Genomic DNA, 21,758 nt, shown 5'->3' with positions numbered 1-21,758 from the left:
GTGATGAAACTTATAGAAAATTCAATTTGCTACACTAGTTATTTTTGATAAGTTTGATGACTCATAAATATAATATATATTTAGCCACTATTGTTGACTACTTTTGACTTGCCTTTAGCATATGGTCAAACTTAGGAAGTCATTTTTTACGATTACATTCTAAACACTTCTAATAATGTTGTAAGCAACTTGTAACATTCTTGAATCCTCTAGGGTTTTGTAAGAAACATTATATGAGTTGTAAATTCTCAAATCTTCTAACAACTTAGTAATGTAGAGTCTTCTAGTTTCTTATACTTTTATCCAATTTGACAACTTGCTTATCTCGTGATCATTCATGATAATTCTAATATGGAGGTGGATACAAATTGATTTATTTTATCCAATATTGCCTCTCTTAAATCAAGTTTGTAGAATTTATCATTACAAACATCTTCTTCAACTTGTAAAATAACTTGGTTCTCAATGGCTTTGTAAATATATATGTAACTTGTTCTTCAATAAATCAATACTCGATTACAACTTCTTTCTCATTCACCAACTCTCTGATTTTATGAAATCGAATATCAATGTGTTTTGATCTTCCATAGAGTATTGGATTTTTATAAAATGCAATAGCTTAACTTGTTATCACAAAATATTACTATTAAAGTACTTTGTTTCTCATTTAATTCTTCAAAAATTCTTCTTAACCAAACTGCTTGTGTTGCACAACTTGCTGCTGCTATATATTCTGCTTCTGTTGTAGAGAGAGCGACTATAGGTTGTTTCTTTTATCAGTTTATGACCATAAAATTTCACCATAATCAAGATGAAATAAAAATCTCGAAGTACTTTTTCTTGTTTCAATATTTCTAACCCAATCACTATTGCGTAGCTAACAAAGTTCACTTCATTAGTATTTTCATAAAAATTACCATCATTTAAAGTACTATTGATATATCGAAGAATCCTTTTTGTCGCTCGCAAATTGTTGGTACAAGACTTCTCTATAAATCTGTTAAGCAAACTAACCCCAAAGACAATATCTAGTCTAGTTGTAGTTAAGTACCTGAGACTTCCAATCAAGTTTTTACCCAATATGTTATGAACTTATGATAATTTTATCCTATTTTATATTGAAATTTATGATAGATTAATTTGTTAAATTAGTTTGCTTTAATTGTTGTTATAATTAATAAAAAATTAGTTCGTTTTAAATCATTTTATTATATTTATTTAATTTTATTTTAATTTATGTTATTTTAGCATAGTTTAATGGCCAAAAATTTGTTAGGCTACAAGGACACCTTGTGTAGATTAAATCAAGTTGACCATAATGTTGGCAGATTTGAACAATTGGTATAACATTTACTTTATGTCTTTTATGTGTTTAAAATTTGTATTATTAGTCGGGGGTCTCAATTTTATATAAATATGACTTTTTAGTTTGAGCCTCAATTTCATTGCTTCGAGATTTAATATGAAAAAATGAGGGAGATGATTGTACGATCGGAAATAGCAGGTTGTGTTAGTGCGAGTTATAAGTCTGTGAAGTATTATTCTCTTTCTCCTCATCATTAGGAATATTCATCGGTTCAACATTTACTTTTTTACCATCAGATACGGGGTTAACATAATAGGAATCTGCCAATTTGACAGGAATCTGTCGTTGGGTCTTTGATCGCAGAACCCTCATGGCTTTCAAAATCTGCTTGCAATATTTCTTCATCAGAATTCTTAGTATTTGACCCCTATTGACTACCTTCATATGATATGTTTAGGTCAACCATAAATCTTCTAAAGTTCTAATATTTGTAATAGTTGTCCCACTTAAGGAGTATCATCACCAATATCAATAGAATCCTTTCCCACAGACCGACTAAAAAAACAAATAACTCCAAGAAGTATACATTTATCTAACGATTGTGCTAACTCCTAATTAAACGTATGTTCTTGTCATCACCTAACCCAGACTTACCAACGACCAACAACAAAGCCTTGTCCCATTAAGTGGGGTCAGTTACATGAATCAAACGACGTCATTGTTCTCTATCATGTATCATGCCTGTAGAGAGACTGTTTACAAGTAGATCTCGTTTGACCACCTCATGGATGGCCTTCTTAGGTCTTCCTCTGCCTTTCGCCCCTTGTCCATCTTCCATCTCATCCACCCTCCTGACTGAATGTACTATCGGTCTTCTTCTCACATGACCAAACCATCTGAGATGCGATTCAACCATCTTTTCCACAATGGGTGCTACTCCAACTCTCTCTCTTATATCTTCGTTCCTTATTTTATCTAATCGCGTATGACCACTCATCCATCTCAACATCTTCATCTCTGCCTTACTCAGCTTACGTTCGTCCTCCCCTTTAGCTGCCCAACACTCCGTACCATAAAACAAAGCAGGTCTTATAGCGGTGCGATAAAATTTACCTTTAAGTTTTAAAGGCACTTTTTTGTCGCATATAAAACCAGATGTACTCCGCCATTTTGACCAACCTGCTTGGATCCTATGATTTACGTCCTGTTCAATCTCTTCATTGTCCTGTATGATGCACCCAAGATACTTAAAACTTTTAACTTTTCGTAGGATATTTTCTCTAATCTTCACCTCTATATTAGGGTTTTCCCTTCTCAGACTGAACTTACATTCCATATATTTCATCTTGCTACGGCTTATGCGCAGACCATACACTTCTAGAGCTTCTCTCCACAACTCTAACTTCTTATTTAGGTCTTCCCTTGACTCTCCCATAAGGACGATATCATCGGCAAAAAGCATGCACCATGGCATAGGCTCTTGGATGTGCTCTGTGAGTACTTCCAAGACTAATGTGAAAAGGTATGGACTTAAGGATGATCCCTGGTGTAATCCTATACCAATGGAAAATTCTTTTGTCACACCACCTTGAGTCTTCACTCTAGTTGTGGCCCCATCATACATGTCTTTAATTGCACGAATATATGCGATCTTTTCTCTTCTCTTTTCTAAAACCTTCCATATGACCTCCCTTGGTACTCTATCATACGCTTTTTCCAAATCAATAAACACCATATGTAGATCCCTTTTATTACTACGATACATCTCCATCATCTTTCTTAATAGGTATATCGCTACAGTGGTAGATCTTCCTGGCATAAATCCAAATTGGTTCTCTGTTACTTGTGTCTCTTTTCTCAACCTCTGTTCTATCACCCTTTCCCATAACTTCATGGTATGACTCATAAGCTTGATCCCTCTATAGTTTTTGCAACTTTGTATATCCCACTTATTCTTGTAGATAGGTACTAAGGTGCTCTTTCTCCACTCATCAGGCATCTTCTTTGACCTTAAAATCTTATTAAAAAGCTTGGTTAACCAGTTGATGCCTTTTTCTCCAAGACCCTTCCAAACCTCAATCGGGATATTATCAGGTCCTACTACCCTGCCATTTTTCATCTGCTTTAGAGCCTCTTTTACCTCGAAGTCTCGGATCCTTCAATAGTAGTCAAAGTTTTGTTCTTCTTCCCTTGTGCATAACTGACCAAGGCTTGGAAGAGTCTTCTGTCCCTCATTAAATAACTCGTAGAAGTAGATCTTTTACCTTTCATTAATCTTCTCATCTTGAGCCAACACCTCTCCATCCTTATCCTTTATGCACTTAACCTGATTCAAATCTCTCGTTCTTCTTTCATGGCTCTTTGCAATTCTATATATACCTTTTTCTCCTTCTTTCGTGCCCAAAGACTGGTAGAGACCCTCATATGCTCTTGTTCTTACTTCACTTACATCCACTTTTATCTCTTTCTTAGCCGCCTTATATTTTTCTCAGTTATCTGCGTTGCGGCATAAAGACCACTCTTTAAAGCACTCCCTTTTTATCTTTATCTTATCTTGTACACTCGCATTCCACCACCAAGACTCCTTGTCTCTTGGTCCTATTCCTTTAGATTCACCAAAGCTTTCTTTTGCTGTTCTTCTAATAACTTCTGCCATCTCCCTCCACATCTCTTCCGCGCTTCCATTCCCATCCCACTTTGCCTCTTCTTCTACTCGTCTTAAGAAGCTTCTTTGTTCCTCACCTTTCATCCGCCACCACCTCGTCCTTGGGTTCTTCGTATGATATCTTTTCCTCAACTTTGCTCAACGCAAAAATCCATGACGAGCACCCTATGTTGTGTTGTCAAACTCTCTCTCGGGATAATTTTACAATTAATGCAAAATTTTCGGTCGACTCTCCTCAACAAGAAGAAGTCAATTTGAGAGCTTGTCATGCCACTCTTATAGGTTATAAGATGTTCGTCTCTCTTTTTAAAATATGTAGTTGTGATGAGAAGATCAAAGGTTGAGAAAAAGTCTAAAATAGTTTTACCCTCGGCATTTATCACTCCGAAACCATGGCCTCCGTGAATATTCCCATATCCAGTCACTTCTCTCCCAACATAGCTATTTAAATCTCCTCCTAAAAAAATCTTATCTCCCAAAGGTATGTCTTGAACCAAACTCTCTTGATCCTCCCAAAACCTTATCTTGTGTTGTTCGTCCGAACCCACTTGCGGTGCATAGGTGCTAATCACATTGAAAGCACCTCCTCCACCACAAGTTTGATAGAGATGATCCGATCTCTCACCCTCTTGACATCCACTACGTCCTTCTTCCACTGCTTATCTACAATTATTCCAACCCCATTCCTATTCTTCACTTTTTCTGTATACCAAAGTTTGAAACCAGAAGTATCTAACTCCCTAGCCTTCGCACCAACCCATTTTGTTTCTTGTAGGCACATAATGTTAATCTTTCTCCTTGTCATGGTGTCCACCACCTCCATGAATTTTTCTGTTAGAGTGCTTATGTTCCATGTCCCAAATCTCAATATTCTGTCGCTCCGACCTTTACCTTTTACTTTGTGAACTAGCTTATTTACCCTCGTCCGTTCACGAATACGCGAGAACCCCTGCTCATTTAACACTACATCCGGGTACCGATGTAGCGGCTCTTACTCATTTGACACCGTACTCGAGCCATACAACGCGTTGTTTCTGGGTAACGACCTAACTTTAGCGCAATAATGTCTTTGATTCATGTCATGGGGGTTCGACTATATTTTTATGTTGGTTGTCGAAGACCTAACACAACCCTCCTCCTTTATCCGAGTTTGAGACCGACTATATACCGCAAGTGTAACACAGGCGGAGTTACCTAACCCAGACTTAAATCACACAAAATCTTATTAAAATTGATAATAATATAATAAAATAATAATAAAAAGTATCATCTATGAAACACAAAATAATAAAAATAATTAAATACATACTATGAATAATAAGATTATATCTTTGGTAAAAGAAAATATCATCAATTTTATTGAATATTTATAATAGATTTTTTCACTTTCTTTATGTTGTTGATCAATGATGTACACTATAAAATTTTTTAATATTATTAGACATCTCACTTCAACTGACATATATAAAAAGATGGGTTGAGCATAACTAAATACAACAATTTTATTTTCATCGTATACTATTTTTTCATCAAAATAAATCAATAACAATAATATTTCAGACATTTTAAAGAATAGATAAGAAGTGAATGTATTTTTTTATACTTAAGTAAGCTTCTCACTCGACGATATTTATAAAAAAAATTGGAGATAAGTTTGAACATAAAAAATAACATCAAATTTGTCTAAAACTTAGATGAATTTTGTATATTTTCAAGCCATTTATCGAAAATTTGGGTAATTGGACAAATTTTATGAAAATTCCTAAAAAACAAATAGATATTAAAAAAAATAAAAATGTTTCAATTTGTTATAAGAATTATTTTTTTTTATTTTATAATAAAAAATCTCTTCAAGATATAAAGGAATTGACCATTAGCATTCTTTAATTACTTTTTTAATTGCCTAAGTCCTCCTTTCATATTCAAAGTTCAAATGTAGGTAAATTCATCTCCATAATAAAATGTGAAATTTGAAAAAAAAAAGGGGGTGAAAATTTGAAAATATTTTCTTCTGAAAAGAAAGACACCATTTTCTGATCACGGTTCCAAAATCCAGATCTAGTGTCTGCTGAGTTTCTATCGCAATCAATTGGTACAGTTCCGCTTTCAGAATTGCATTACCGCCATATCTCTCCCCTTATGGAATAGTTGGTTCCTTGTTGTTCTTCATTGGCGGATCCATGGAGTTCACTGAATCTTACAAGCAAACGGGTCCTTGTTGTTTCTCTCCCAATGCTCGATTCATCGCCGTCGCCGTCGATTACCGCCTCGTCATTCGGGATACTCTCTCTTTCAAGGTCTTCCGAACACTCACTCCATCACCTCAATTTCATTCATTCATTTTTTTTGTCTTTTTTATTGTGAATTTGTGTCAGCATTCTAAAATCTTTGATTTTGTTTTGTGGGTTTGCCTTCTTTTGTGAGCTGTGACTTCATCGGGTGCAACAATGTGGGGGTTTAGATGATCTTTTGGGAATGTCGAGTTGCATTTAGGTTTCCCTATCTGTGATTTCTGCTAGTGTGTGTTGAGATTTTCAGCTTGAGTGTCAAGCGAAGAGGATTAAGGGATCTAGATTATTTTCTCTAAAAGAAATTAGAACGTTGCTGTGGTAATTGGATTCAATAGAGAAACAAAGTTGGGTTGTTCCCAGTTCTCAGATATATAGATTTGTAGGGATTTAAAATGGTTTGACTTAGCCTATGGAACATGGTTACTATATACATTAACTCTTGATTGTGATGTTCTGGTTTTTGCATTGAATTTCTAAGATCGAATTGATGAACTTCGGTTCTGAATATCTTGAGCTTTATGTCAATAAAAGCAATAGGATAAACTAAGATGCTTGTTTAAATGTAAACTTCAACGGTGGATCACATATAGTATGTCGTATATGGCACATTGACTAAGCACTAAGATGATTGGTTCTAATATTCTGCTTTTAGTTCTTGGTTTCTGATAATTCTTTTTGGATCATTCAGGTTGTGCAGCTGTTTTCCTGCTTGGACAAGATTAGCTATATCGAATGGGCCCTTGATTCTGAATACATTCTTTGTGGTCTGTATAAGAGACCGATGATACAAGCTTGGTCACTGACCCAACCCGAATGGACATGCAAAATAGATGAAGGTCCTGCAGGTATTGCTTATGCTAGATGGAGCCCAGATAGTCGCCACATACTCACTACGTCAGATTTCCAGTTGCGTTTGACAGTTTGGTCTTTGGTAAACACAGCCTGTGTTCATGTGCAGTGGCCAAAGCACGCTTCCAAGGGAGTTTCTTTCACGAGAGATGGGAAATTTGCAGCAATTTGCACAAGGCGTGATTGCAAGGATTATATAAATCTGTTATCTTGTCACAATTGGGAAATCATGGGCAGTTTTGCAGTCGACACAGTAGACTTGGCTGACATTGAATGGTCACCAGATGATAGTGCTATTGTGATATGGGATTCACCACTTGAATACAAGGTAACCTCCGTTGTCTTTTCATATTTTTCTTTCAAACACTAGCCTCTGAAATTTGGTATTCTGAAGTTTTAGTTCTTTTAGATGAAAAATAAATGGTGTGATTTTAAAGACTACTTACTTCAACCAAGTTCGTGAATTCAAGAAACACTCACGGGTCCCCATATCTAGTTTCAAATAATGATAAGAACAATATGTTTCTCTGCAGTGGGACATTAAATAGTAGTCATTCATAGGTTGAAACACAATGTGTATTTACATCTTCCAGACTTGTCTTCTCGATAACTTGACTATTTGTTTTTTGATATCTCCTCATTAATGTGAGTACATATAAACCCTAGTAAGATCGAATTATAGAATTGATGTTTGATTAGCAACATGTAGCCAAATTGTACTTGCATTTTAAAATCAAAGTTCCAAGCATGGCAGCATATCATGCGTTGGTGTTGCATATCTACTTTCATGTCAGCTATAGCTTGCTGCTTTGCTTTCATATGACGTTAACTTTATTGATTTATTATATAGTTGCCTTCTCCAAAAACTTAGTCAGTTTTGTTTGACATAGGTTCTAATCTATTCTCCAGACGGAAGATGCCTTTCCAAGTATCAAGCATATGAAAGTGGATTGGGTGTTAAAACTGTGTCATGGTCTCCTTCTGGTCAATTTCTTGCAGTGGGTAGTTATGACCAGATGCTGCGGGTCTTGAATCATCTAACTTGGAAGACATTTGCAGAGTTTATGCACCCATATACTCTCCGGGCCCCTTGTTATGCAGCTGTCTTCAAAGTATTCCCTTTTTCAACTATACTCATGTTTATATGCTAGTTTATGAGAAATTTCTTTACCTTGTCCCTGAACTTGCAGGAAGTAGATGAGCCACTGCACCTTGATATGTCTGAACTGTGTTTGAGTGATGATTTTTCCCAAGGAAACAATGGTAAATATAATTGCTCTATTTTTTTATTTTATTTACTTTATTATGCATAGATTTATTTATTTATTGTTTGCTAAAATACTGTAAGCAGTAAACTCTTGAATCCATGCCATGAAGTCATTCCAAATAGTTGTGCTTGATTCAGACTCCAAAGGCTTTTCTTCTATCTTCTTATGTCCTTAACTTCTTTTGAGGAATAATTTTTGAGCCAGTAGAGTTCCTCTAGGAGCTTTAAGAAGTCAGATAGAAAATTTTCCTTACTAAAATTCATGATAAAGTATTATGGCATGGCCTGCTCTATGAAGCTGACCCCACTTAGTAAGACAATGCTTAATTTGTTGTATTTCTAGTTGAACAAGCATATGCTGTTTGGACTTGCAAATTGATGTTCAATTAACATTTGTTTCATATATATATGTAACTCTCCCTGGTAATTAGTTTTGTCATGGGGTGTTTTCTTTCATTTTTTTCTCCTCATAATCATTTTTTCCTCTCATAATTTTCCAACCAGATGCTCCCGAAGAACCCTTTAGAGTAAGGTATGAGGTTATGGAAGTTCCTATCAGTTTACCATTCCAGAAGCCTCCTGCTGACAAACCTAATCCCAAACAAGGAATAGGTAAGCTATGCTTCTCCAATTTTTCAAATGCCAGAGCTTTCTTGGTTGCGAAATTCAATATGTAAAAAGAAACTACAGAATTTTTTGAAGTTGATGTGGATTCTCTGTATGCATCATTTTCGGCTGCATAGTTTGTTTAACAGACCTATGAACAAAAAGAAAAGTTAGTGGAATCATATGGATTCCGTTTCCTTTCCAAATTTGATTATTGGACAAAATCAAAATCATATGGATTCTCTCGATTTATTGAATTTTTCCCCCAACTTTTTAATCATGGCCCTTGTAAGATACCACTACCAGCACAACTAAACAGCCAAACACATTCATTTGTCTTGCAGGTTTATTGTCATGGAGTAACGATAGCCAATACATATGTACTCGCAACGACAGCATGCCTACAGTACTTTGGATATGGGACATTCGACATCTCGAACTCGCCTCAATATTAGTGCAGAAAGACCCTATCAAAGCAGCAGCCTGGGATCCATCATGCACTCGCCTTGTTTTTTGCACCGGAAGCACACACTTGTACATGTGGACACCCTCTGGTGCCTACTGTGTCCATGTCCCCATATCCCAATTCGCTATAACAGACCTGAAATGGAACTCAGATGGCAGTTGTTTACTCCTTAAGGACAAGGAATCTTTCTGCTGCGCCGCCGTTCCCTTGTTGCCAGAATCTAGTGAATACAGCTCAGATGATTGAGATGCTAAGAAGGGAAAGGAAACTAAAATTATGGTAAATATATTTGGTAGCAGCCATTGTGCCTCTGATGAATGAGTATAAGGTTGAGGATTATATGAATCCTGAATTTTGTAAATTAAATGTGTGGAAATGACTTCAATTGATGAGGGGAGGATATGTATGCCATTGAAGCATTTTGTAATTTGCAGTAATATTTGTGAAAAATCATAGGCCATCTCGGCCTCTGTTGTAGGAGCATATATCAGATATCAGATATCAGATATCATTTTCTTATTGATTTTATTTTATTATATTTTCCCTAAAGTTTAATGCATTATTAAAAAATATTGCAATACCATTTGATTAAGTCAAAATCCTTCTTATTTGATAATTGTTTTTGTATTAAAATTTAATAATGTCTACACCCTAATGGAGTTGGAGATAAATGAACAAGGGTCAAGTATAATTTGTCTCAAATATTTACAATTTAAAAAAAAAATATTTTTAACATTTAATTTAATTTCATTTTGTGTTTAATGTTATTGATTTATTCGATTTATTCAAAAAACGTAGGCCATCTCAATTTTTGCTTAAATAGATACTATGTATTTTAAAATTGTGTATAATCGTGTATTAAAAATTTAATATGTTTAATATACTCATGTTCAAACTATATTTGTGTTCCTTCAAACTAATGGAACCCAAAACCAGATTATATAAAAATCAAACATGATTGAAACGTAACTTTTTTAACAATTAGGACAAGGGAATACTATCTTAACACAATTTGTTTATGGAAATTGCCCATTAAAATGTTTGACTTAAATCTTTGAAGAATTGTAACATTAGATATCATTCATTTTTCTTACCCGTCTTTTGGTTTATTTTGGCACAGCTTTATAATTTTTCAAGAAGTATTTTTTCGTTTAAAGATCTATAAAACTATCTTAAAATTTGTAATTATAATTATTAAAATTGGATATAATATTCAATTTGTATTATCATAATAAAATTCCTCATAATGATCACACTTTAAAACACAACGAATTAGAAAATTAAGATTTATCTAACTATTAAGGACTAAGGAGTATAACACTTTTACTTAGTAGAAAAGTATGCGTTATATATAAAGCAAAAATTACAGCAATGAAAAAAAAAAAAACCAATAAAATTATTTTTGCACTCAAAAAGATTTCCTTATTTCACCATCTCCAAATCCACCAAGTGGCCATGAATTGAGTGATCCATGACACTTGTTTGGATTGGCCAATTTCCGATGTTAAATTCCATCAAAAGGAGCTCTGTAGATATGTAGTCTTGTATTTTTCCATAGTTACATAAATCATTGTAAGCACTTTTCACAGTGAATTCGCCATTGAGGGATTTCACATAATTCTATCTTCACCAATCTCATCACTGGGAGGAGGAATGGCTTTGATTTTGTTCAGAAATTCAAAATCCCATTCCCCTTCAGCAGTTGCAGCATCCCGCACTTTCATACTTTGATTAATCATATTCATATCCCTTAACCCAGTTATGCTTCCACAACATTCCCTAAAGAAAAGGAAATATGTTTAATTAAAAAATGCCAGGCGTTTGTGAGGCTTTTCCACATTGGTGAATCGGAAGCCGATTGTATCATCCCCTGAAGAAGATTTTAGTCTCTCCCGTATTTATGATATAGAGTTTGTGCCCAAAGAAAGTCCTTCTCATTTAATAATCTCCACAATAGCTTTAACATGAAGGCTTCATTCATAATATCCATTCTCCTAAACCCCCCCCTAACGGTTTGGGTTTGCATAACATGTCCCACCCAATGGCATGTGATTTTCTTGCACCCTCCTTTTCTCCCAAAATAAAACTACGTTGTAATATTCCCGAAAAGGAGACGAGAGATATTAGGCCCTAGCCTCCCTGCTTTCAAAGGAAACCAGCACCTTTCCTCTACTTTACTATTGATAATCTGAGAAAACAAGTATGGTGAGATAGGGTCGCCTTGCCTCAACCCTCGTTTGGAGCTGAAAGGTTCAGCTTTGCATCCATTCCACAAAACTTTTTATAAGATACCCGACAGATACAGCTCATAATAATATCAATGAGATTCTCTGGTAGATCAAAATCAATTAACTACTCCTTAATGTACTGCCAATGTAGTTTATCATATGCTTTTTCGAAATCTATCTTAACAGCCATGAACATCTTCTTATCCTTTATTCTCTTCATGTTGTGGACCATCTCCTTAGCAATGATAATATTTTCATGTATTGTTCATCCTGAGATGAAGTTTTATTGGTACAGAGCAATTCTCTCAGACAAGACTTGCAACAATTATCTTGGTCAAACACTTATAAATGACATTGCAGACCGCAATCGAATGAAACTAGAAACCAAATTCTAGGTTTGTGACCTTTGGAACAAGAGCAATGACGGGGGTTCTACCAAAGCATCTTGATAAAGCCATATACGTTTCTTTACACCAAGCTCCAATGCTCCTTGTAGAATAAGGCTGGAAAACCATCCTCTCCCGGCGCTTTGAGCGACCCTATGCTGAAAATTCCTTTGCAGATCTCTTCATCTGAAGGGATTTGAGATAATTTATGCTTATAGCTCCTTTCTATACTCGGGTAGGGGAACATGGCATCAATTTTGATTATCTAATTGGTATAGCGCCTTGAAAATATTTACTGCCATGCTTTTCAATTTCTCTTGGTTTTCGCACCATTCACCATTATCACGCCTTAATTTCAGGATTTAGAGTTTTTGTATGATAGAACTTGGTATTCCTATCCCCTTCAACTAACCACAATTGTCAAAAATTTCTTTTTGTTCATGAATGGTTTCCAGTTCTCTGTTTAGTTCTCCCTCTAATCTTTCTAAGAATTTATTCTTTCCATTCCCTTCAATCTATCCATGATCCTCCTCGAAGATATTTTTGTTTCACATTGTAATATCAGAAGATAGATCATTGAAAGCGTTGGCAGAAGTTCCTCCTTCCTCCCAGGCAAGGCAAGAAAACTTCCAAAGTCAGGAAGGGACTCCCACATGGCCTCATAACAGAAAGGTTTTAGACCAATATCTACTCTAGCTGGCATTAAAGAGACCAGCAGTGGGTGATGGTCAGAGCTGACCCTGGTTAAGACTTCCACTCTTACCTCAGGGAATTGCACTCTCCAGTTAGCATTACAGAATGCTCTACCTAGATGCTTGAAAACCCTATCCCGATCATTCCTAGCTCTCCTTTTCCAAGTGAACTTTGATCCATGGCAGTTGCATTGTGCTAGCTACTCTGCAAGTTTCCTCTTGCGTTCTTACGGACTAGCATAAATCATGATTCGAAAAACCGAACCGGATTGGTCAATCGAACCGATCCAACCGGGAATCGATAGTAAAAACGGTCTGATTCGCTGCTGATGATCTTTCATTCGAAAACCGTTCAGTTTGGTTCGGACCGATAACCGGCCGGTTCTTGTTAAACGGCGCTGTTTTGATTTTTGTTTTTTATAAAAAAAAACCCAACGTTCAGCCCTCACTCACTAACCCTCCTTTCCCCCAACCCTCTCTACCCCCCTCCTATCACTATCCCTCTGAACTCTGAAGCAAAGTTCAAAATCACCCAACCAAAACCCTACGTTCTACCTGCAACGGTTCTGCCGCAGTGCCGCCGCCGTCCGTGCTGTCGGCGCCTCCGCGTCCTCTCTTGTAGCCCAGGTCCTCTCTTGTAGCTCGTCGTGCTCCTTCCCCCTGTCCCCGTCCTCCCTGGCTTCTCTGTTCGAGGCTTGGAGCAGCTCGCCGCCGTGTCGCCGGTCGCCGTCCGTGTCTCCGTCGAAGGTTAGCACTGCTTGCACTTCTTCAGTTCTTCTCTTCCTTTTATGCTCTGTTTGCTGATTTTTGAATGTGAAATTCTGAATGGATTAATGAAAATCAAATAATTGATTGATTTTGTGCTGCTGCTCTTTTTTTAATTCCTGACATTTTTGTTGAAAATTTTTCTGCGGCTGCTAAAAATGGATTATGGATTAGGGATTACTTGTTGCTGTTTTGTAATGTTTGGAAACCAGATCAAATGCTGTTTGTTGCTGAATGATAATTTTTGTTGCTGAATGCTGAATACTCTTGGTAGTATTAATTTTGTGTTGCTATTAATTTTCTGGCTGTGATGGTGCTGTTTTTAATTTTGTGAATGATTTATTAATTTCAGTTATAGATGATAATATTAATCAAGAAGCAATTGTTGATAACAATGCATCTGTGAATAATAACTTGCCTGCCAATCCTCCTATTTCGAATGATGCTGCTAATCCTAATCTTAATAATAACTTGCCTACAAATCCTCCTATTTCGAATGATGCTGCAAATCCTAATCTTCCTAGTTCTTCTGATTAAAATGAATGATGGAATTTTTATTGGTGTTGAATTTTTGTTGTTGTTGAATCTTGTTTCCATTGAAAAAAAAAATAAGAAACTAAAAGGAGAAGAAAGCTTCCACAAACGGTAGAATATTAAGTATTAATTCCCAAAAAAAAAAAAACATAAGTAAATGTCATGAGTTATGCAAAATATTTAGACTGTTAAATAATCAGTAGCATAAACAAATTACATGAATTCCAAGTATTGAAGTTTATTAATGATCATGTTTCACAGCAATAGCATAAGCAAATGTCTATGCATCCACAAATTATAAATTGTTAATATCTAGTTTTGTACAAATGTTTTCTCTGTTTTAGATGTTGAGTATTGCTAATTCTTCAAATGTCAGTGCTCAACCCCTGCATATTTGGTCTCTTTCTAATCATTTGGTTGCCAAAGAATCAAGGAGTTTTATTTGTTTTTTTTAATGAGCTTTCAGTTAATAAAATTTTTGAATGTGACCTCTATGATGTATTGCACATAAGATGCTTTTCCATTAAAATTTAGCCATATACAAAGGTTATATATATTTGGTAACAATTGTAATTGAAAACTTTCAACAGGTACTTTCTCATGTTTTTAGAGTTTTGCATATTTCTAATAAGCTTACTTGCATTAAGCACCTTATAATTTATTTATTATTTTATTATTTTATTCTAAAACGGTTTTTTCGGATGAATCACGGTTAGACTGATTGAACTAATAAACCAATGAACCAGTTATTAGAGCAGCTCGATGACTGGTCCAATTCTCAGAACCTTGGCATAAATAGCTGTAAGGAACCAGTCTATGTGTCGATTAGGGGTGAGCAAAAAATCCAAAATTTAGATTTTAATCCAAATCCAAATCCAAACCATTAAAAAAAACCAATTTTAAACAAAAAAAAATTCAAACCAAACCAAATTTATTTTATAATTTGGTTTTAAATCCAATCCATTTAAACAATTTTAAATCCGGATCCGGATCCAGATCCAGATTAAGATCCAAATCTCCAAAAAACCCTAAATCTGAATTTCAGATTTGGTGAATCGTGAACCAATCACACTTCTCGCACGAATCCTTTTCTCCTTTGCCTCTTCTCCTCCGCCGCAGCCGACACCGGAGCAGGCAACTGGCACTGCAGTTTCGTAGCTGCCACCACCACCACAAGCGCGTCGCGCCACTGCTCTGTTCCGCCATCCGCGGTTCCGTCGTCCGCCTTTTCTCGCCGTGACCCAGCTTTGTTCTTCTCCATTCTCTGGGTTCCCTCAAGGTTAGATAGTTTTACCATTAAGTAAATTAATTTGGTAGATTGAAATGTTGTGAAGCAACAGAGAAGAACCAGAGAGTGAATCTATCATCTGAAAAAAGGAATTGAGTGGTAGATAGGGATTTACTACATTTTTGATTATATAGTTGAAATTGCCAAAGGTGCTTCCATGTCCTTTTCTGTTCTGTTCCATTCCATCAATTTGAAAAACTGAACAAGGTTTGATTGCTTATGCTGTTATGCATATCAAGTGTTTGTGTTAATGCCATATCAAATGTAGAATTTTATGAGAAACTGTTGGAATAGAAATTTTAGAATCTGTATACTCTTCAACTGTTCAGTCCAACTTTGAAGCAATAGAAGCCTCTTCCAGAACTCATTATTTTGGTCTAATTGAACTGGTTGGATGCTTAGACCAACTTCTCCAATTTTATGACTTATCTCAAATATTATATTATCTTTTTTATAGTTTTATCACGTGTGCCTTTGCTTTTTTTGTTTATGCGTGCATTTATTTTTCCTTATTTGTATTGTTAGTTTATCATGTAGCAAATGTTCAACAAGTCATACTCATCATTTAATTTTCCTATAATTTAATAGCCATACTGCAAAAATTAACTATATATTTAGCAATAAGGAGATGTTATCCACTCAAAATGATTTTCATACTTTATATATATATATATATATATATATATATATATACACACAGTAGAATAGCAAGCAGATACAACTTGTGACTACTCTGAAACACGAGTCTTATATATATTTTAAGTATATATCTTAACTGAGTGATTAAAAATTTGAAAACAATGGATTTTCAGGTTCTTTGTAATTTAAGACCAAGAGAATTATACTAAGAGAAATCAGCTACTAAGAATAAGGGTTAGGATAGTTAGAAGCTCAATCATATGATATATAAACTGAAATTATGAAGCTGTATTGGTTGAGTTTGTGTTGCTGGATTTGTGCTTGATTATGTTGTGGCGAATGTTTAATTGATCTTCTGAATATGTGATTTTATATTGTGATGATTGAATGCTAATCAAACACTTGGGGCTGAGATTAAATGATGAAAAGTGATAAGAGAACTAATTTGTCCTGGAACTCTAAGAAGTCTAGTTGGTTGCATAAAAAACTCTAAGAACTTTGTAGTTTAAGCTGTCTCGAATTTAGTTGCCTAAGTTTCCTAGTTTGTAGATGGATGGTTGGTTTTATTATTTATTGGTTTTTATATGAATCTTAGTTTTATTTCATGTTATTGTTGTTTAGGGAAGTTCTGAATCTATGTTTAATTGCATGATTATATATACTAGGCTGCATATCCCTAAAGAAAAAATGAGATGGTAACTTTGTTTTTGAAACAATGCATATAGGCATTTGACCAAAGAAATTAAAGAATCACACAAGCTGATAAGCAGATGATTTTGACGATGCTTCTTGAGTAGGTTTTGAATCTTGCAGTTAGACAGGGAGAGTGTTACGGGTCCTGGATTAGGCAAGTAACCAAGTAAGTAAGCTAAATATAATACTGAAGTCATGAAGCTCCAACTTAATATCTAGTCTTTTGGGTTGGGCTACTCTATCCATAGGTTTTGAGTCATAACAATAACAATTGTTATTCTTATGAAAGGTTGGGTTACAGAAAGGCTACCTATATGCTAAATTAAGATAGCTGGTTAAGAAATCAACTTAGGTTAAACCAGTAATAAATTTCAAAACTAGTTTTAAAATTGGATTTTTGGTTGAAGAAACTGGTTTTAAAACTGGATTTTCAAAAATCTGGTTTTAAAACTGGATTTATAAAAAAAAAAAAATCAGATTTTAGATATGGATTAAAAAAAAACCGAATTTTAGATATGGATTTTAAAAAACTGAATTTAAAACCGGTTTTATATGTAAAACTGAATTTAAAACCGGTTTATAAGTAAAACCGGATTTAAATTATAAAACCGGTTTAAAATCAGTTTTTATTTTTTCAAACTGGTTTAGAACCAGTTTCTCTCTTCAATCCAGTTCTGGTTTGATTTTATGAACCATAAAACTGGTTCGGAAATGGATCTGGTTTGGATTTACAAAAATCCAAACCATGCCCACCCCACTGTCCATTCCTACTAACATTTATATGTACTCTTTATGGCTTTTCCTCACATGTATACTTATGTTATCATCACCCCAAAGAACACATATTTCACCAGAAAATCCTTCTGCTTCTTCAATAATGAAATGCCTAAATTCCAGCGTTTTTTACAGCAGTTTCACTAGCTTTCACACCACTTATATAAGTCTCAAACAACAAAATAATATCAGGTTTCTTCATATTGTTAAATTCCCGAAGCGTGCAAATTGTACCACATAGAAAACTTTGTTCACTATATTTTTATCACATTTTTTAATAATTTAAAATATTTTTGTCGGTTATAAAATAATTTAGGTGTATTTTTTTTAGGGTAATGCTACATGACCAGCAAATATTGTCATTTTTGACCAGCACTTAGACAGCAATAATTTGCACCCATATTTACAGACGTTTTGCACTCAAGAAATATATAATTTGCACCTATATTTACTAAAGTTTTGCACACATGAATTAATACATTTTGTATTTATAAATGAATACAATTTGCACCCAAATTTTTCAGAACTTCCACACATAAATTAATAAAATAATAATTTAGTATTTATACTAATTAAATAATGACAAAAAATATGCTTATTTGGGGGAGTTTTTAAGAAAAGATCTTTTTTTAAGTTATCTTTTTCTAAAAGATCTTATGAAAAAGTAAAAGTAATTTTATGTTTGGATATCTCATACAAAAAGATCTTTTTATCTATCAATTATTTTTGGGTATAACAATATAAAAGTATTTTTTTGTTTATTTATTACATGAAAAATATCTTTTTTTAAAGAAAAAAGATCTTTAAAAAAATGTAAATTACAGCTTCTTAAAAAAGATATTTTTTAATTTTTTTTAGTGCTTTTACTTTTACTACTAAAAATTTGCCAAACATGCTAAAAAATAAAAAATATCTTTTTTCATTAAAAAAAGATTTTTTTTTTAATCAAAATAATGGCGTCCAAACAAGCACTAAAAATTGCTGTCCCAAGAGTTTCTCTTTTTTTATATTACCTATTTTTCTAATCTGCGGGGTTCTGACGAGCACGATTTCTGTGTCCCTCTGCCGCTTCCCTGTTTTTGCTGCAAATGTGCTCTCTTCTCTCTTCCATGCCACTCACCGTCGTTACCTCCTGACATCCGTCGCTGCTGGCTGCCACCTTCCATGTGCAGTACCTAGCCTCCTCCGTCCCTTGGGACCAACAAGGGGTAATACAGAAATATTCACCTGTTGTCCATCGACTACGCCTTTCGGCCTGATCTTAGGCCTTGACTCACCCTCCGTGTTATGTGTTGTTAATTCACCTGGTACTATGCCATTTTTGCTTCAAATTCGAAACCTTGATTTGCAATTGTTTCATCTGAACCTTGACACTTTTATATTCTGGTTGACCTGTTCTTGCGAGGTTGAGACTGATTTTTCATCATTATTCTTTGACTGGTTTTCCTATTTTTGTTCCATTCCTTCATAATTATTATCCCAAAATTTTTGGAGCTTTGCTTGTTATGCTGTTATGTACACTGAATACTTTTGTTCATGTATATTTGAATTAATTAATTAGGCGTGTGTCACTTTTTTATGGTTTAAAGTTCCTATAAGAACTATGCTTGATGTTTGCTCTGACGTCTACCATTCTTATCTTTAAAATATTTTCTTATAATTTTTGCTACCATTCATGCTTCATCTCCAGTAAGGCATGGGGAAGCAAGGAGGAGGAACTAAAAACCCGGCTTGTCAGCCTAACACTCCTGTATCACTCAGGGAAGAAGCCACAGGAAAAATACATAAAAAGCCAAGAGCCACCACCAGGTCATTAGTGGAGGTTGAGCACTTGGAAAAGATTGCAGTTTGGGCCTCTCATGAGGCTCAGATACCGTCTTTAGGAGCTTTCTATGGGCAGCGTTTGGCCACTGTTGCCGAGGCCAATGGAATAACGCCTGATTCTTCTTTGATAACTTGCCATAGGTTTTGATTCTATACCTTCCTTTTCTTTTTTGCTTAGGGATTTTGTTTTCCATCTAGGTTATTTGTCATATTGTCAGTGTTTCCATGCCTTTTTTTTTTTAGATTTTAGAACTTGACCATTTGATTAAATTTCAAGATTTGAGAGCCATTAAGTAAAACACAATAAGCCACATTGTCACTGTGATGAACCAAGCTTCAAATTAACAATCCACTTTGTGAAACTGCCACTTGTTTGCAATAGTGTGTATTCCTTCTTCCAGTATTGATGTGTGCTATGTTAGTAGTTTTAAGATAAATTAATTTACACGTTGCTCTATTTACTATATATTTATTCACAAAAACTAAATGCTAATATCAGCATCTGTTATCATATAAATTGAAGCACTTTGTCCTCATTTATCTATTTTGGCAGAATCAGAGACCATGAGGTCTCCAGTACCCCAAAAATGCTTAAACTTTGTTTTGGAATGATAACAATAACTGGGTTCTTTTCCCCCCGAAAAGGAACATTTTACTCTTGTTTGTTGTGCTCACAAAATCTGGCAGACTGGGTTATTTATTTGTTTGAACCTTTAATGCATCAATTTCCTAGGTTACCAATATACAGTTTTCATGTAAAATATCATAACATCAAGTAATTTGACTGCTTTATAGATGTGAAACTGTTCTTCATCCTGGCATCAATTCAACTGTGAGAATTGAGAAGAATAGATCAAAGCACAGGGGCAAGCATAAACACAGTCAAAACAATGTAGTGTACAAGTGCCATTTCTGTTTGCATCACAATGTGAAGAGGGGGACTCCTAAGGGACATATGAAAGGATTATGTTCATCTAAAACCAAAACGTCATCGGTATCAACACCAGCAACAAAACCCATTACACATGAGTCTTCAAAATCGGGGAAAGGCATTATAGGTGAAGACAACACCAAAGAAGCAGATGCATTTGCTTCATCAGTTACAGATAAAGATGTCTCCGTTGTAGATAGTCCAGCCACCCCATCAAGTGTAAGTGCCACAACCTCAAAGAAAAGAAAGTCTAAGAAGACACTTGAAGCTTCGAGTGCGTCTGTTGAATCAGAAGCATCGAAAACTCAGGGCACAGCAAGCAAAAAACGGAAAAGATCATGGACTAGCTTAAAGAAACTTGTGCAGAGCAATGACCACGACAACAGTGATGATGCTAATTTGAAAATCCCATTCCTTTTATAAGTAGGGAAGTTATAAATTTTGTTATCGAGTTGGTTCTCTTGTTTGGAGGTCATTATTTCCTCTGCTAGAGTTGCACTTTCTAATTGTTTTCTATGGATATTAATAGATCTGCCAATAGATCTTTTTTTTATTTTCCTTTTTTTTTTCTTCTCCGGCAGTGTACTTTGCCCGAGTGAGGAGCAATAGTTTGATAATAGCTATGATATTTTTGTATCTTGAAGGTGATTCTGAGTTCAAAATAGACGGGAAATTGGGGAATAAAATGGGATGGCTAGGTTGTTGTTTTAATGTTCACAATGGAGATGAATTTTATTTCTCTCTAAGTCCTTCCTTTCCATTTCTTTCTCCTAATTTGGTACAAGAGAGGTAATATATTAGTATAATACTCGTGGCCATAAATTCTAAGGTTTGGTGGTTGGTGCATTTGAGACGTGAAATATGGAGTAATAATTTTTTTTATTCCGTTCATTGAATGAATTTGAAGGCAAAAATGGAGAGAAGATAAAGCCTCATGCTAAGCGGTAATGCCGTAATGGTAACCATATCAAATTTATCTTTGCTTTCCTTAGGTACATAGTAGCACCTTATATCAAATTCCAATTTGATAACATGCATAAGCAATTAAGCATCATTCTTTGACTTGAATTTTTTTACTACAAATTACAACTTGGCAAAGTGTATCAAAATTCATTTTGTATTCTCACATGGTGTATGTATCAAAATTGTGTTCTATTTTAATTTTCAAGTAATTAGCAAAATGGCAGTGAAAAAGAAGTCAAACCAATTTAAAAATTGTTAATCAATCATCAACACTTGCAAGAAGAAAGAAAAGAGTTTTTAAATTTTAAGTGATAAATCCATGAAAAATATATGCATTAACCCAATAGAAGTATGTTTATGAATTGATCTGTGGTGTATAAGCTTAAGCATTTTGTAATAAATCAAAGGCCATCTCGGCCTTTGCTGTAGAAAGTAGAAACATATATCAACCATCATTATTGATTTTATTTATTTTTTTCTTCTTAAAGATTAATGCATTATCACAAAAGTATTACAATAGTACGATGCCATTTGCCCATTTTTTTGTATTTGTAGTGTTCTATCGTTGTTCGAAAACCTTTTTTTATTTAA

At 34.7% G+C, this 21,758-nt stretch overlaps 2 protein-coding genes across 4 annotated transcripts; both read left to right on the top strand.

Annotated features, from left to right (window-relative positions):
• Window positions 1–5,865: 5,865 nt before the first annotated feature.
• Window positions 5,866–9,999, top strand: LOC112711425 (uncharacterized). Its single transcript, XM_025764077.3, has 6 exons — window positions 5,866–6,268; window positions 6,951–7,439; window positions 8,002–8,223; window positions 8,302–8,374; window positions 8,883–8,990; window positions 9,329–9,999. Exons 1-6 carry the CDS (start codon window positions 6,152–6,154, stop codon window positions 9,694–9,696), a joined length of 1,377 nt encoding a protein of 458 aa, XP_025619862.1. The 5' UTR covers window positions 5,866–6,151; the 3' UTR covers window positions 9,697–9,999.
• Window positions 10,000–11,548: 1,549 nt separating this feature from the next.
• LOC112711423 (uncharacterized) lies at window positions 11,549–20,915 on the top strand. Of its 3 annotated transcripts, XM_025764075.3 has the most exons (4): window positions 13,199–13,503; window positions 16,708–16,841; window positions 19,140–19,414; window positions 20,069–20,915. In XM_025764075.3, the coding sequence occupies exons 3-4, from the start codon at window positions 19,146–19,148 to the stop codon at window positions 20,625–20,627; spliced, it is 828 nt and encodes a 275-aa protein (XP_025619860.1). In that variant the 5' UTR covers window positions 13,199–13,503; window positions 16,708–16,841; window positions 19,140–19,145; the 3' UTR covers window positions 20,628–20,915. The 3 variants fall into 3 exon arrangements, with proteins under 3 accessions (XP_025619859.1, XP_025619860.1, XP_025619861.1); XM_025764074.3 differs by lacking the exon at window positions 16,708–16,841 and having other exon boundaries at window positions 11,549–13,503; XM_025764076.3 differs by lacking the exon at window positions 16,708–16,841 and having other exon boundaries at window positions 13,208–15,334.
• Window positions 20,916–21,758: the final 843 nt, after the last annotated feature.

Source organism: Arachis hypogaea, chromosome 9 (assembly GCF_003086295.3).
Source record: "Arachis hypogaea cultivar Tifrunner chromosome 9, arahy.Tifrunner.gnm2.J5K5, whole genome shotgun sequence".
NCBI lineage: Eukaryota > Viridiplantae > Streptophyta > Magnoliopsida > Fabales > Fabaceae > Arachis > Arachis hypogaea.
This window is presented reverse-complemented; position numbering and strand designations above follow the sequence as displayed.